Source organism: Eucalyptus grandis, chromosome 10 (genome assembly GCF_016545825.1).
Source record: "Eucalyptus grandis isolate ANBG69807.140 chromosome 10, ASM1654582v1, whole genome shotgun sequence".
Lineage (NCBI taxonomy): Eukaryota > Viridiplantae > Streptophyta > Magnoliopsida > Myrtales > Myrtaceae > Eucalyptus > Eucalyptus grandis.
Window position 1 is genome coordinate 9813894 of NC_052621.1, and position 14821 is coordinate 9828714.

At 37.3% G+C, this 14821-nt stretch overlaps 2 protein-coding genes across 3 annotated transcripts; both read right to left on the reverse strand.

Annotated features, from left to right (window-relative positions):
- Window positions 1–436: 436 nt before the first annotated feature.
- Window positions 437–2808, reverse strand: LOC104421621 (ubiquitin-like protein 5). Of its 2 annotated transcripts, none has more exons than XM_018864165.2 (3): window positions 2633–2808; window positions 1921–2300; window positions 437–672 (listed from the first exon to the last, which is right to left on the reverse strand). In XM_018864165.2, the coding sequence occupies exon 2, from the start codon at window positions 2186–2188 to the stop codon at window positions 1967–1969; it is 222 nt and encodes a 73-aa protein (XP_018719710.2). In that variant the 5' UTR covers window positions 2189–2300; window positions 2633–2808; the 3' UTR covers window positions 437–672; window positions 1921–1966. The 2 variants fall into 2 exon arrangements, with proteins under 2 accessions (XP_018719710.2, XP_039159458.1); XM_039303524.1 differs by having other exon boundaries at window positions 2526–2808.
- Window positions 2809–5513: 2705 nt separating this feature from the next.
- On the reverse strand, window positions 5514–8533 carry LOC104423504 (probable RNA helicase SDE3). The gene is made up of 4 exons (XM_039302797.1): window positions 8265–8533; window positions 7741–8146; window positions 7366–7578; window positions 5514–6647 (listed from the first exon to the last, which is right to left on the reverse strand). Exons 1-4 carry the CDS (start codon window positions 8531–8533, stop codon window positions 5688–5690), a joined length of 1848 nt encoding a protein of 615 aa, XP_039158731.1. The 3' UTR covers window positions 5514–5687.
- Between the last annotated feature and the right edge of the window lie 6288 nt (window positions 8534–14821).

The following is a 14821-nucleotide window of genomic DNA, read 5'->3' on the forward strand; positions in this document are numbered from 1 at the left end:
AAAAAAAAAACCTATTAGACCCTACAACTGCTCCAAATTCCGACAGATTGATTCTAAATTCCAACAAAAGAATAAGCTCTAGATTTCAGACAAAACTTATAAGAAACTAAAAACCGTTGACTCCTAAATACTAGAACCCGGTTGGCGGATTGTGGATGACTCGATTCAAAATACCATCTATGGAGACAACTTTCTTCAGCTTTGGGAGAACGAGATACATCGACAACTTATGCCTAGGTTGCAAATCCACCAGACTCTTTCTACCGAAGTCGACGGGGTCTTGAACTGGTAGTCATCGAGCAAAATACAACAAAATTTTTTGAGATCGACACGTGTACAACAATCACGCATAGGGCATCGCCCAGCAAAGTATTCACCTGGCAAACTAGGAGAGCAATGTGAGGTTAAGGATCATAAGGACACAGCCACAGAATGATACCTCAGAATGTAGTAATTGAACAATTTTTTTATATGCAATGCAGCATCATTAGGTTCTTAGTTTTCCAATTACAGGAGTTTGCTCCCCAGTTCACACATTCACAGTCACAGAAGTTGAAAAGTCAATGGCAGTAGAGGTGCACTGTCCATGCAAATGTAGTATACGGAACCAGACTACAGCTTTTAGGCATCCCCAGTCCCCCAGTTCCAAGGATTTCCATGTGATTTATTGACCTGCAGTGAAAAAGCAAGCATTGGATTACTTAGATGATAAAATCAGCAAGTCACTCAACACTCTCATCCCTCAAAGACGGGTTTTGAAGCTAATATAAAAGTGAAATGCTATGTAACAATGCTAAACATTAAGCAAATATCTATGGATAAGGCTGAGAGGAAACAAAGATTAGAGTTTCAGAGGATACAACAAAAAACCATCAGATGAAACCGATACTTCACATGCCAATTCAAACTGACATAGGCATGCTGACAAACATAAGGGAAACAACACCTGACCTAAATTAATATTCTCAGTGAAATCAAAGTTTACGCTTCTTTCCTGCCTATCTATGGTCCAGAAAGTAAAATTTCCAAATCAAGCAGGAAGAGACCATGCGACTATTTGACAAAGTTAACAACTGTATGTTGAACATAAATTACGCTTGATCTTGAAAGTCTGTGTCAACATACATCTACCTTTTATTTTATCAGAGTTACTCAAGGGAAGAAGGTTTTGCACGGCATCTACGGTACCTTATCCCACAAAGAACTCCTCTCAGTGATTTTTATCTAGAATAATCACAAGAAAAACACAAGTTACAGATGTTCTTCACATAGCCTCAGTGCGTTTGCAAGTAATAAAACTTTGATGTTTACTACGAACATATATAAACTAAATTTGTTCCATGTACTCTGACCTTAAATCAATCAACTTGCGATCAAATGGTTCAAAATGCCTTGTTTCATAAACTCTGACCTTAAATCAATCAAATTGGGATCAAAAGGTTCAGAACCAGTCAACCCCTGGACATAGGAAGGATCCAATTAAAACATCTAACGCACAACAGCTTCACACTTTAAGGAGGAGGCGAGCTGCCTCCATAAATCGATACCACTCCGCGACCAACCAATTCAGTAATCAACACAAGCAGCACCAAGCACTTCCTTCCATTCCAAATAAAAAGAAATTGCAATCTTTAAGAACGAACATGCAGTACATAATATAATAGCGCCAGCGGAAGCATAAATCCATCAAACGAATTACCCCCTAATCAAGTCAATGATTCACTCAATTAGCAGCACAAACCACTAAAAAAAACGATCCCAATTCAAACAGAAAACACGCGTACACGCAGAATAGCGGCAAACATCATCCTCGAACAACAACCGCCGACCTAATCACACACTATCGCGATCGCTCCTAATAGTACCTAAAAAAAAGACAAAAGCTTGAAACTTCCATAAAGAATGGAGAGGGAATTTTACCGTAGTAGAGAGGGACACGGGGAGGATGATGATAGGGGAAGGGAAATCAGTTGTAGTAGAGCTCGAGGCCCATGCCGTCGTGGACCTCGTAGTCCTTGAGGGTGATGTGGTCCTTGTAGATGTTGTACCACTTCTGGATTCGGATCTTGTCGGCGCGGGTGCCGGTCTGGGCGGCCACCAGCTTCTTGAGGTCGCCGATGGTATCGTCCTCGTTGCACTTCACCCTCACCTTCTTCCCCAGCCGGTCGTTCAGCACCACCTCTATCATCTTCGCTTGCCGCTCCTCCGAAGAAAACCCTAATTCCTCTCTCTCTCTCTTCCTCCTTCGCTGTGTTCGATGATATGGCTAAAGCAGATGGGGGAAGACGAATCCTCTTCCGCTATTTATTGAGTCAAAAGTCAATGGTAATATATATATATATATATATATATAATTTTTTTTTTTTTTTTTTTTTTTTTTTTAAAAGAAGAAGGAAAAGATGTGAGGCGGCCAGCGGACTGTAGACGCCGCGTACCCAGCGTCCACGTCCTAGCGAACAAACCCCGCGATGCAACTCGAGAAACACGACCGTACGGAAACAATCGACGAACCCACGGAAACTCACCAGCAATGCGGGCGAAAAACGCAGCAGAGGAATCAATCAAGATGCCCTGAAAACGCAAACGAGAAAGGGGATCGACAAAAGCATGCACGCGCGGAGGGAACCCGAACCTTCTTCGACATGGTCACATGGTTGGACGGGGGCGGAGATCACCGCATCGCCAATGTCGGGAGGTCGGAAGCCGTTGCTACCCCAAAGCTAGATAGAGATGGGGAGGGAGGAAGAGAGAGAAAGACAGGAGAGAGAAAGCGAAGGGGTTAGAGAGAGAGAGATTCAGAGGAATCAGCTGGTGTCTGTAATTGGGAATTTAGGGATTTCGGTTTTTTTTTTTTTTTTTTTTTTTGTAATAGGAAGAGGGAGAGAGAGAGAGAGCGGTTGTACGAAGAGGCCGAGCTCACCAAATCTTACCGTGCGCGCGCATGGCAATCAATTAGTCTTAAGGTGGAAAAAATTTGTCAAAACGATTAAGCGTGCACATAATGACCGTTGCCCTGACCGCCGCCCACAACCCATCGGCGTTCGGCACTGACCGCTGCCGAGTGTTGGATTAAGAATGTGGGATAAATATAAATATAATTTCTAGTTATTTCTCTCGAATAATAAATTCATTAAATTAACAAAATTAAAAATATTTCAATATATAAATAATATTTGAATTCTAATATAAGAAATTCAAAATTAGTTATTTTAATTTAATCTTATTTTATTTATATATTAGCATTTAATTCTATTTTAGAATATATATTCAACATATTTATTACATATTTAGATATTTTAGTATTTTTGGTATATTGGTATAGTTTACCATTTTAATAAAATTTTATTAGAGAGCGATGGAAGGGGAAGAAAGAAATAACAAATATATTAATAAAAAAAATAGGAAAATTGATATATAGCAAGTAAAAATAAAGTATGTAAAAGTGTCGCAAGTGACTTTTACCATCTCTGTTTGTAAAATTTTTTGATTCATTTATACTAAGATGCCGTTTTTACCAAATAATACATATAATATGGTATGGATATATCTGATTATAATCATCAAACTATGGATAAGATATAGTAAAATCTCTAGATTTCATATCCTAGTTTATTCAGTTTTATTTTAGTTATAAATTTGGACAATTAAACGTAGCCTAATTATTTTTATGTTTTATTATTTACATTATCTTAATTTAAAAAAAAGGATAAAGATAAGTTATTTACTATCTTATCTCAAGGTAGTAACTTTTATAATTAATTTAAAATAAAATTAAGTTGAAAAAAAAATTAATTATGTGAATAATATAAATGACGTGAGGCTAATCCAAATACATCTTTTAGCTTATATTGAAACTCTTGAGTTTTAAAAGTACAATAATAATACTAATTTAATTGTAAAGAATTAAAGAGCATTGTATATAACTTAGGTGTAATTTTATTTGTTGGCCATCCCTGCCACCGCTCCATTGACGGTGAGGCCATTAACGATTAGAGCGACCTGTCCTCGTGCAGCCACCGACGATGGTCACAGGCGTCGTTGTAATGAGTGCCAACATAATTTCTCCTAAAGGACCACTAATGATATTAATCCAAAAATAATTCAGTAGTCACTGAATATATAATTGAAATCAAAGAGGACATTCATTTTTGCGATTTATGGTGCTCCTAAATTATAGCAATGTACACATAATTATGTTTGTCAGTGTAGTATGTGCAATGTTGACTTGAAAATTTACATATTGAAATGAATGATATAGGAATAGTGAAAAAGCGATGTGTCCTGTTTGGATGATTTTCCCACGATGTTTTCATTCTTTTAATTTACTCTCATATATACATATATATTTCATTTTATTGTTATTTCCTACGTTTAATTCTTTTAATTTATTGTCCTCTGCATGTGCTAGAATATTGCACGGAAAAAAAATCATGGGAAAATCAGCTCTACGGCTAGGGCCATCCTCTTTGTGCTTTCATGCGTATTCTGTCCATATGTACATGCATGTCCTATGCTTTTATGCATGGAAATGCCTTGCTGGATCCTCATGTAGCAAAATTGCAAGGGAACAACGATTTGTTTAAACAGCGCGAACGATGCTTCTGATCGCATTTGGTTGATGGAAATACTAATCGATTGGTTCCATTCATTTATGTGCTTTCCCTGTCGAGCTCGACTATTTTTGTTGCATAAAATGACCTCGCAGTTTGCATCAAAGAAAAGAAGCATGGCAGATGAAGCCGGGGGCAATCTTGCCGGCAAAGCTAAAGCGATCATCTCCGACAAGTTAGGCCCGATCGACAGCGTGTCATCTATGCAGATCAGGGGCAGTGATTGCACTCATTCAAGGTAAAAGAAAAGGGCTAGAGCAGAATGTCTTAATGTGGATATCAGCTGTTAACATTTCTATAGCTTATTTCGACCGAAAAAAATACTTCTACGGCTCGTGCTGCGTCATTCTTATTTAGAACTGGTTTTTTTTTTTTTTTTTTTTTTTTTTTTTTTTGGGGCGTCTTTTAGCATTTTCCGGTTATCTTTCCTGTCTTTTAGATCTCCATTTCAGTACGGAATTTTTGGAGCAGATCCTGGTAACTTTCTCAGATGAGAGGGAGAGGAACAGACAGTGACCTTTGATATTAAATCTTTTGTCCTTGTCACTTGAAATTAACACCAGAGTTGATAGTATGTTACATTGTAAGTTCAAGGAGTTCCATTGATTCGGTTCAAAATAAGTGCCATGCATATGCGCCATTAGAACCATCCCGTGATCTTGTATTAATCAATCCAATCTCCCTGTTCCTCCACATTGCAGTATCAATTCCTAGCTATAAGGCCCGAGACATGCATTGCTGAATTCGTTGAACAACTTTAATATGCGAACTTAAGGTGCTGGCGGCTTCTGAAGAACCAAAGGAGAAAATTTCGAAGGAAACAGCTATTTACTTTAGATGATACTCGAGAATAGGAGAAGAGAAGCTGTGAAATTTATGTAAAAGAAACCTTTACAACTGAAATACAAACAGAAAACCAAGTGCTCGATTTATTAGGGGCAAATTGTATAGATACTGCTACATACGTAATTTTTATCCCTTTCTCATGCAACTCAGTTCAAACATGGATATGAGAAAACAAAGCACATCAAGAGGATTCTTAAGTAACCAGATCTTGTATCCAAGAGCAACTGATACTCAATGGCTGTTAGTTTCATCTGATTCTGGCGCAGGGTCCAATAGGGCGATGAATGCAGGGTTGAGGTTCTTGTAAGGTGTAAATTCTTTGAGCCTCTCAAAGTATGATATCTGGAGACCATTCCTCCGAGCAATTGGGGATCGCACCCACCCCGAGCGATCTCCTTGTGCACCAGTAACGATAACTGTCGTATCCTCATTGGCCAAATTAGCTAGCACAATCATTGCCTCTGGCTCGGAAGTGGACGACGCATCGACGAGGAAAATATGACTGAAGTGTCCTGCGTTGATGCCTTCATTGTGTAGCCTGAAGCTACTCACAAAAGTCGAGAATATTACCTTGAATTGTTGGAGTTCCTGGAGTCGAGGACAAGCAAAACACTCGCTTTCCTCTTTATAAAAACACGAAGGGAGAATGTCATCAGGCACGGCATCTATCTCACGGAATGCAGCATTCGCTCGAAATATTTCGGAGTCTGGGATTTCTTCCTTCAAGCTTCTCATCAGAACATCGCACGTTTTGTTTATAGGCGCAGCCACTAGAATCCGAGAATCTTTAGAGCGTTGGTATACTTGCCACACAGCTTCCCTAACCACTACGCCAGCCCTTGATAGGCCTTGATCCTCTGTACAAAGAGGACCCTCCATGAGAAATGGTGCTGAACCTTTGAGCGTTAGAATCTGATGGATTGCGGACCTTTGCTCCAAGTTAAGCACGCTGTTTGAAAAATAGAGAGATGGCAAGGCAAACAAATCATGTCTAAATGGACATTCGGGGAAAAGCAAGTTGCGGAATGAAGCATCGGTGGCGGCTTCAACTGCTTGATGAGCTCTCTTCAAGCAAACTCTATTGAAAGAAAAGCTGATGTTGTATCTGCTGCTTGAATGATGCTGGGAGTGAAAATCATCTCCAAACTCTGCTAAGATGATGGAACTCTTCTTCACTCGATATACAAAACCCTGCTTTACGAAAAAGAGGATTAATACTGGGAAGAAGTACAAATGACACTCAACTAAAGGTTTTATGCATCAAACAAAGGTAATTAACTGAGATCGCTGCAAGACCCTGCAAAAGAATAGCAGCGGAAGAGTCTGTATCTGTTTCTTATCGATGGAAACAGTACAAACAAAATGCCTCCTCTATAGATATACAAGCCTTCCTTGTTCCAGCCCCTCAAACTTGAGATGTTGCATGGATGGAATAGCAATTTGAAATATAAAGTAACCAGAGTTTTGTCAAATTCAGGAAAGAACCATTTCTGAGAGAGGTGTCGGTATGTGTCCACACACGCAAGGATGTGGTTTTGCATGTGCACATACTTATGCTTGTCAGTGTGTGGCATGCATCTGCGAAGATAGTAGTGCAGACATTTGTAGGCCTTCATGGAAGCTGCCACACTTCACACTGAAAAGATTCCTGGCAGACATATCATAATCAAGCGATCTTAACGTGAAGACCGCTGTATTTTTCAGCACTCAACTATCAGAAAGATTTCACTGATGATCGAACAATTGGAGCCAACATATGGCCTTTCAATTCATCAAAGGTAAATCAATGAAGAAAAAGCAGATGCAAAAGCACAATCGGCAAACAGATGGGAGATGAAGTATGACATTTTTAAACAGAGCACAATACTACATCTTAATTTAATCTTGAATGTACTTGAAAAGGACTAACCTGAAACTGTGTATCTCTCTTGTCCAGGGGCTTTGCAAAAACAAAATCCCTTGATAGAAGGTAGGGTCGACGCTCAGGTATAGATTCCATCTTGAATTCGACAAAAGTTACACAAACTTTCTCCCTGGAGAAATCATTGTCCCCTATATTCTTGTTAATAGTCAAATGATGCAGCTCCAAAGTGACATCCTTCAGAATGAAATCAGTCCATTTCTGATTCAAATACAAGAATGATTTTAAGATCATCATAAGAACAAATCCTGAATTACTCACAGGGAAGACCTACGTCTACTCAAAGTGTTAAGAGTCAACTTAAAATGACCATAAATTTGCACAGCAAAATAGGAACATTAAATGGTCATGCATCGTCGTTACCTCAATGTAGAAGTCCTCTGCATATAGAAGAGCTGCAAAATAATCCTTATAGGTCGATGGAGATAGTGGTTTCTGGAGAACCCCAGGCACAATGTCTCGCTTTATCAAATCTTTAATGTCCTCGGGGATGTTGTAAATGAGGGAAGTATCTTTCTGAACATAAACAGTCTCCTTTTGCTGATTCGGTGAAACTGGGGAAACTGCACTTAGGACTGCCTTGAATTGTTTAGCAGAACGTTCTTGCGCTCTTGGGGTATGAGAGGTTGTTTTCGACGAAGAAGCCGAAGGGGTTGCTTTGAAAGGAGATGGACTTGGCGAGGATGTTTTCGAACGAGAAAGTTGAGAAAGATTTAATATTTTCGAATCACAAAGCTGAGAAAGATTTAATATTTTCGAATCATTGAAGCTGAGAAAGATTTAATATTTTCCGAGGCAAAGACGGCTCGTTCGAAGATGGAGATGACTTCGACACACGCTGATTCGAGCAAGGCGGAAAGGCCGCGGGTTTGGCCGGGGAAACAAACGGGTCACTAGAAGCGGCGGTTGACGGCTTTGATACAGAAGGGGATGGTTTTGGAGAACCGGAAGGGACTGCTTTGAAAGGAGATGTGACCTGAGAAGACTGAGCTGAGCCACCAGCAGTCCCGCTCAAAGTTGGCTCACTTTTAGGCCTGATCGGGTCGAGGGATTGCGAATGCTTCGTTCCTTCTGGTTCATTCCTTTGGCGATGGTGATGACCATCTTCTTCCTTAAAACCGAGAATGCGACCGAGTAGTCCAAAAAAAGCGTTCATTTTTTCCTCTTCTTCGAACAACAAGGTGAGAAGGTTGAATGAAGGTCGAGCAGAGGCGAATTCGATAGGAAACTTCACGACGCTGCCTTCATGATATCAATGCGCGATCTGATACAAAAGGGCGAATCGGAAGAAGGACAAGATCAAGGACGATGAAGGGAAAAGCAGGGGAAGGACCAAGAGAGGCGGTCGTCTTCACTGCTAAGTTTTCTCGGAGCCAGTGGCCAGACGGTGTGTTGGATTCCAACGCTAAGAACCTTAGATACTATGTAATAGAATCAAATATGAAAAAAATTAGGAAATGTGCTATATTCTATTTATTATTTAGTAAATTGCAGTAATAAAGTCGAATATATTCATGTCATATAATATATATTATTTTGTATAAATAGCACATCAAAGTAAATAAACACTAAAAGTTGCATAAATGGAGATGAAAAAAATCTTTTGTGACACTTTTGCTTACTTCGTTTTTATTTGCTTTTTTTTTAATTCCTTTCTTTTTTTTTATTTCCTTTTTCCCCTTCCATCATTCTCTAATAAATAGTAATTTTAATAAAATACCTAAAATATATAATAAATATAAATATATATTTATATTTATATGTTGAATTTATATTTTAAGATAGAATAAAATTCAACTAATAACTAAAAATAAGATTAAATTTAAAAACTAAAATTTAGTTATTCTTGTAATTTTTAATTTCTTATGTTATAATTAAAATATTATTTACATTGAAATATAATTTTAGTTTTACTAATTTAAGAAGTTTGCTATTCAAGAAAAATAATTTTTTTTTTATTATGAATATTGGAAATCCTATACACCTTTATTCCACTTTTTTCATGGGATAATTTTATTCATGAACTTTATTTTCTCTTGAATATGCACCAAATGTCGGATATATAAACATTTACCATATCTTGAGATTTATTTTGAATGCCAGACGTGGCCTAATAATCTAAATATAATATATTTTATCTAAATAATTAGAAAGGGGTTTATTTGTGTAATCACCATGCGAGATTTCGACCTCGCTTCATGTCATTGTCATGTGACTCTTATCTAACATATATTTGTCACTTGGTATACATTTGATCGGTAAATATTATTTTAATGGTTCGTCATTCCTCAATTTTTATCTTTTCTTAATTTAAAAAGGAAAGACAAGTTATTTACTATCTCGTCTTGAGATAGTAACTTTTATAATTATTTAAAATAAAATTAAATTGAAAAAAATTAATTATGTGAATAATATAAATGACGTGAGGCTAATTCAAATACATACCGTTAGTCTATTTCGAAACTCATTGAGTTTAAAGATTACAATACTAATACTAATTTAATTTGAAAGAATTAAAAAGGATTTTATATAACTTAGGTGTAATTTTTTTTTGTTGGCCATCCCCGCCACCACTCCATCGACAGTGAGGCCATTAACGATGAGGTCTACCTGCCCTCGTGCGGCCACCAGCGATGGTCACTCGTTGTAGTGAGTGCCAACATAATTTCTCCTAAAGGACCACTAATGATATTAATCCAAAAATAATTCAGTAGTCATTGAATATATAATTGAAATCAAAGAGGACATTCATTTTTGCGATTTATGGTGCTCCTAAATTATAGCAATGTACACATAATTATGTTTGTCAGTGTAGTATGTGCAATGTTGACTTGAAAATTTACATATTGAAATGAATGATATAGGAACAGTGAAAAAGTGATGTGTCCTGTTTGGATGATTTTCCCACGATTTTTTTCATTATCTTAATTTACTCTCATATATATATATATTTCAGTTTATTGTTATTTCCATTATTCTTTTAATTTATTGTCCTCTGCATGTGCTAATATTGCACGGAAAAAAATCATGGGAAAATCAGCTCTACGGCTAGGGCCATCCTCTTTGTGCTTTCATGCGTATTCTGTCCACATGTACATGCATGTCCTATGCTTTTATGCATGGAAATGCTGCCCTGCTGGATACTCATGTAGCAAAATTGCAAGGGAACAACGATTTGTTTAAACAGCGCGAACGATGCTTCTGATCGCATTTGGTTGATGGAAATACTAATCGATTGGTTCCATTCATTTATGTGCTTTCCCTGTCGAGCTCGACTATTTTTGTTGCATAAAATGACCTCGCAGTTTGCATCAAAGAAAAGAAGCATGGCAGATGAAGCCGGAGGCAATCTTGCCGGCAAAGCTAAAGCGATCATCTCCGACAAGTTAGGCCCGATCGACAGCGTGTCATCTACGCAGATCAGGGACAGTGATTGAACTCATTCAAGGTAAAAGAAAAGGGCTAGAGCAGAGTGTCTTAATGTGGATATCAGCTGTTAACATTTCTATAGCTTATTTCGACCGAAAAAATACTTCTACGGCTCGTGCTGCGTCATTCTTATTTACAACTGTTTTTTTTTTTTTTTTTGGCGTCTTTTAGCATTTTCCGGTTATCTTTCCTGTCTTTTAGATCTCCATTTCAGTACGGGATTTTTGGAGCAGATCCTGGTAACTTTCTCAGATGGAGGGGAGAGGAACAGACAGTGACCTTTGATTTAAATCTTTTGTCCTTGTCGCTCGAAATTAACACCAGAGTTGATACTATGTTACAATGTAAGTTCAAAGAGTTCCATTGATTCAGTTCAAAATAAGTGCCATGCATATGCGCCATTAGAACCATCCCGTGATCTTGTATTAATCAATCCAATCTCCCTGTTCCTCCACATTGCAGTATCAATTCCTAGCTATAAGGCCCGAGACATGCATTGCTGAATTCGTTGAACAACTTGAATATGCGAACTTAAGGTTCTGGCGGCTTCTGAAGAACCAAAGGAGAAAATTTCGAAGGAAACAGCTATTTACTTTAGATGATACTCGAGAATAGGAGAAGAGAAGCCGTGAAATTTAACTAAAAGGAACCTTTAAAATTGAAATACAAACAGAAAACCAAGTGCTTGATTTATTAGGTCTACAGATATCATACTTTGGCCCCGTTTGGTTTAGCATTTCCAAGGGGCTTTCAGCCCTGAAAGACCATTGGGAAAAAAAAAATTAGGTTTTTGGTTCAGCATTTAGAGGCATCCTTGGCCAAATGCCTCCAAATGCTGGCCTTTGAAATGCAAGTCCACATCTACTATTCATTTGTTGACTTCTTTTTTTTTTTTTATATAAAAAAATCGATTATCTTCCTCACACCCCAACCACTGTTGATTGACGACGGAAGTTTTGTCGGATTTTATTTTTATTTAAAAAAAATAATAAAAAGCCTTTGCAAATGTTGGGTTCACATTTTTTTTGTCATTTTTATCTTTTAACAATCAATAGCCCAACTTTTTATCAATATATTAGAATGATCATTAATTAATGAAAATGATTAATGCTACAATAATTAAGAAAAATTATTCAAAGTTGAAAACAAACCTAAAAGAACCCTAGGCCAAAAGTTGAGCTTTGCATCTAATCTATAATTAAATTCTTTTAATATAATTGTTAAATAAATTTACTAATATATATCTTTTACATTATTCTCAACATGAAAATGTAAAAGATTATATAGTCATTGTTTCTTTTTTGCAATTTTAAAAATACTAAAACTAAAAAACTTAATTTGGTCACACTAAAAGGCTTTTCAAATATATGTTTATTAAATAGTTTTGCATTTCCCTAAAGCACTTATCAGTTATAGTTTACCAAACAGTCTAACATTTCGGAAAACCCATTTACCTCAAAGGTATTTGCATTCTCCCGAGAGCATTTCCCCAAAGCCGAACCAAACGGGCCCTTTGAGAGGCTCAAAGAATTTACACTTACAAGAACCTCGACCCTGCATTCATTGCCCAATTGGACCCTGCGCCAGAATCAGATGAAACTAACAGCTATTGAGTATCAGTTGTTCTTGGATACAAGATCTGATTACTTAAAGTTCCTCTTGATGTGCTTTGTTTTCTCATATCCATGTTTGAGCTGAGTTGCATGAGAAAGGGATAAAAATTATGTATACAATTTGCCCCTAACCCCGAGGGCGCGAACATCTCTCGGTGGTTGATTAAAATGCGACGTCCCAAGATGCGTTATCGACCCATTCTTTTTATCTTTCGATTAAATGCATGCAGAAGTAACTCAAATAAACAACATCTAGTCAATCATCGTAGCTGTGATAGTAAAACACAACAAATATTTCCAAAGGCACAACCTTTATATATTACTTGTTAACCCTAGGAAGTTTAACAATTACAAGCCCATTCCAAAGGGTGATTTCCTACCAATCAACTCAAAAACCTACTAGGGTCAGGGTTAACCTAAACTTCACTAATGGTAAGGCCAACCAAAAAGTGTAGCATCTCATGCCCACCACAACCGTACCTGGCAGTCTCCACTCTATGGCCCTGAATATAATTAACAACAACGGAGTGAGATAAAATCTTAACAAGTCAACAACCTAAGTCTCGATTAGGATGCAAATTCATCTTGAAGGCAGCCTAAACACTCACGCTACACGAACTTACCTCGCCTTAGCACACTCCTACATATTAACAAATCTCACATGGTAATATTAGTGCAACACGCATTAATAATAATCAGAACCCATTCAAAATATTCCAAACGCATTGCCAATACACATGTTCTAATTATTATGATCCCTCAAGTCACGACCAACACAAGAGTCGGCAATCTTCCGGCATGACCGGGCATCATCTCGCCTTGTTGGGCATGGTCATGTATTTAAAATAAAAGAGTTCGTTTTCAAATAATCAACTTTAGCAATTTTTCACACTTAAAATTCCTAGAAATATACATACATACATACATACATACATACATACATGCATATATATAGTTGGTGACCCAAGAACCCTGTATAGCCGGCAGCCGGTGAGTAAACCTGGGGGGACATGTAAGTGGGAGGACCCACCGCCCTGGCGTCCCACTTAATACCCCAAGCGACCGTGAGGGGATTTGAACTCCTCCCATTCGTGAGGGGAAGAGAGCCCAAACCATCGCGGACACCAAGGCGGTGGTCTAGTGAAATATTCATACGTGGTCACTTATTTGAAATCAACCTATCAAACTTTGCACATTTCCATTTTAAAACCCCATTGTTTTATTTAGTATGTAAAATTTGGCGTCCAAACCCGATACCTCAAAATTCTCTATTTTCTTGCCCATAAACCATTTTCTTATATAATAAATAAAATCTATAATTAGGCAATCGATAACATAGCATCATAAGCTCAAACGATTGGAATTAGGCACAATCTCATTTAGAAAAACGAGCATAAAATTCTACTTAATAGCTCATCCGTCATTAATTACACTAATTGTGATTAATTAAGCTAATCATGCTTAATTAGACTAAGCACAATCATTTAAGCTAATTGAAATTAATTAGGCTAAAAATAAATTAATTCACCTAACTATAATTAATTAAAAACTAATCACCGTTAATTAAAATAATCACGATTAATTAAACATATTATGATTAAATAAAAATAAATCACGATTAATTGAACTAAACTCGTACTTACTTAAACTAATCGCACTTAAATTTGATCTAAACCATCCTTAACCATAGTTAAGGCTAAACCACTCTTATTTGTCACTAACCACCATTAATCTAAACTAAACCTACCCCTAAACGTAATTAACTTAGGATTACGAGTTAACTCAGGGTTTTCGGTGACGGCGAGCTCGTGGCGACGACGTCGAGAATATGGCATTCCCAACTTGAATAGGAACTCGAATAGCAGTGAAGCCTTTCAAGGCTCACGGCCAAAAAGAGAGGGAGGGATTGGTGGTGTTGACACCTAATTTTGGAAAAATAAAATTGCATTTTGAACAAACAAAAAGAAAAAAAATGAAAATGGGGGAGATTGATTTGATTGAATTATGCAAGGAAATATGGAATTCTGATGGATGTCCGGATTTTATTAAATGCAGCAACAATTTTGAAATCAAGTGAAAAATGGGCAAGAATTGAGCTGATTGCCAAATCATACAGATTTGATTTAATATGACAAGAAATGGTAACTCGGGAAATGCCATGTAAAGAGATCGTTTCGAATCACTATAAAAGAGAGGCTCATTTTTCATGACTGGAGGGTGGACGATCTCGAGGATTCTCCGATTGGTCTATTGGATGGTGTAGTCCTCTTGACGACATCTCACATTCATCATGCGTCATGGTTATTCAAGACAAGCGTAAAGCTAAGTCAAGCTTCCTTTTTTTAAGTTTGATTGTGTGCGATTCCAATTTGCTATTCAAACTAAAGTGATTTTATTTTTGT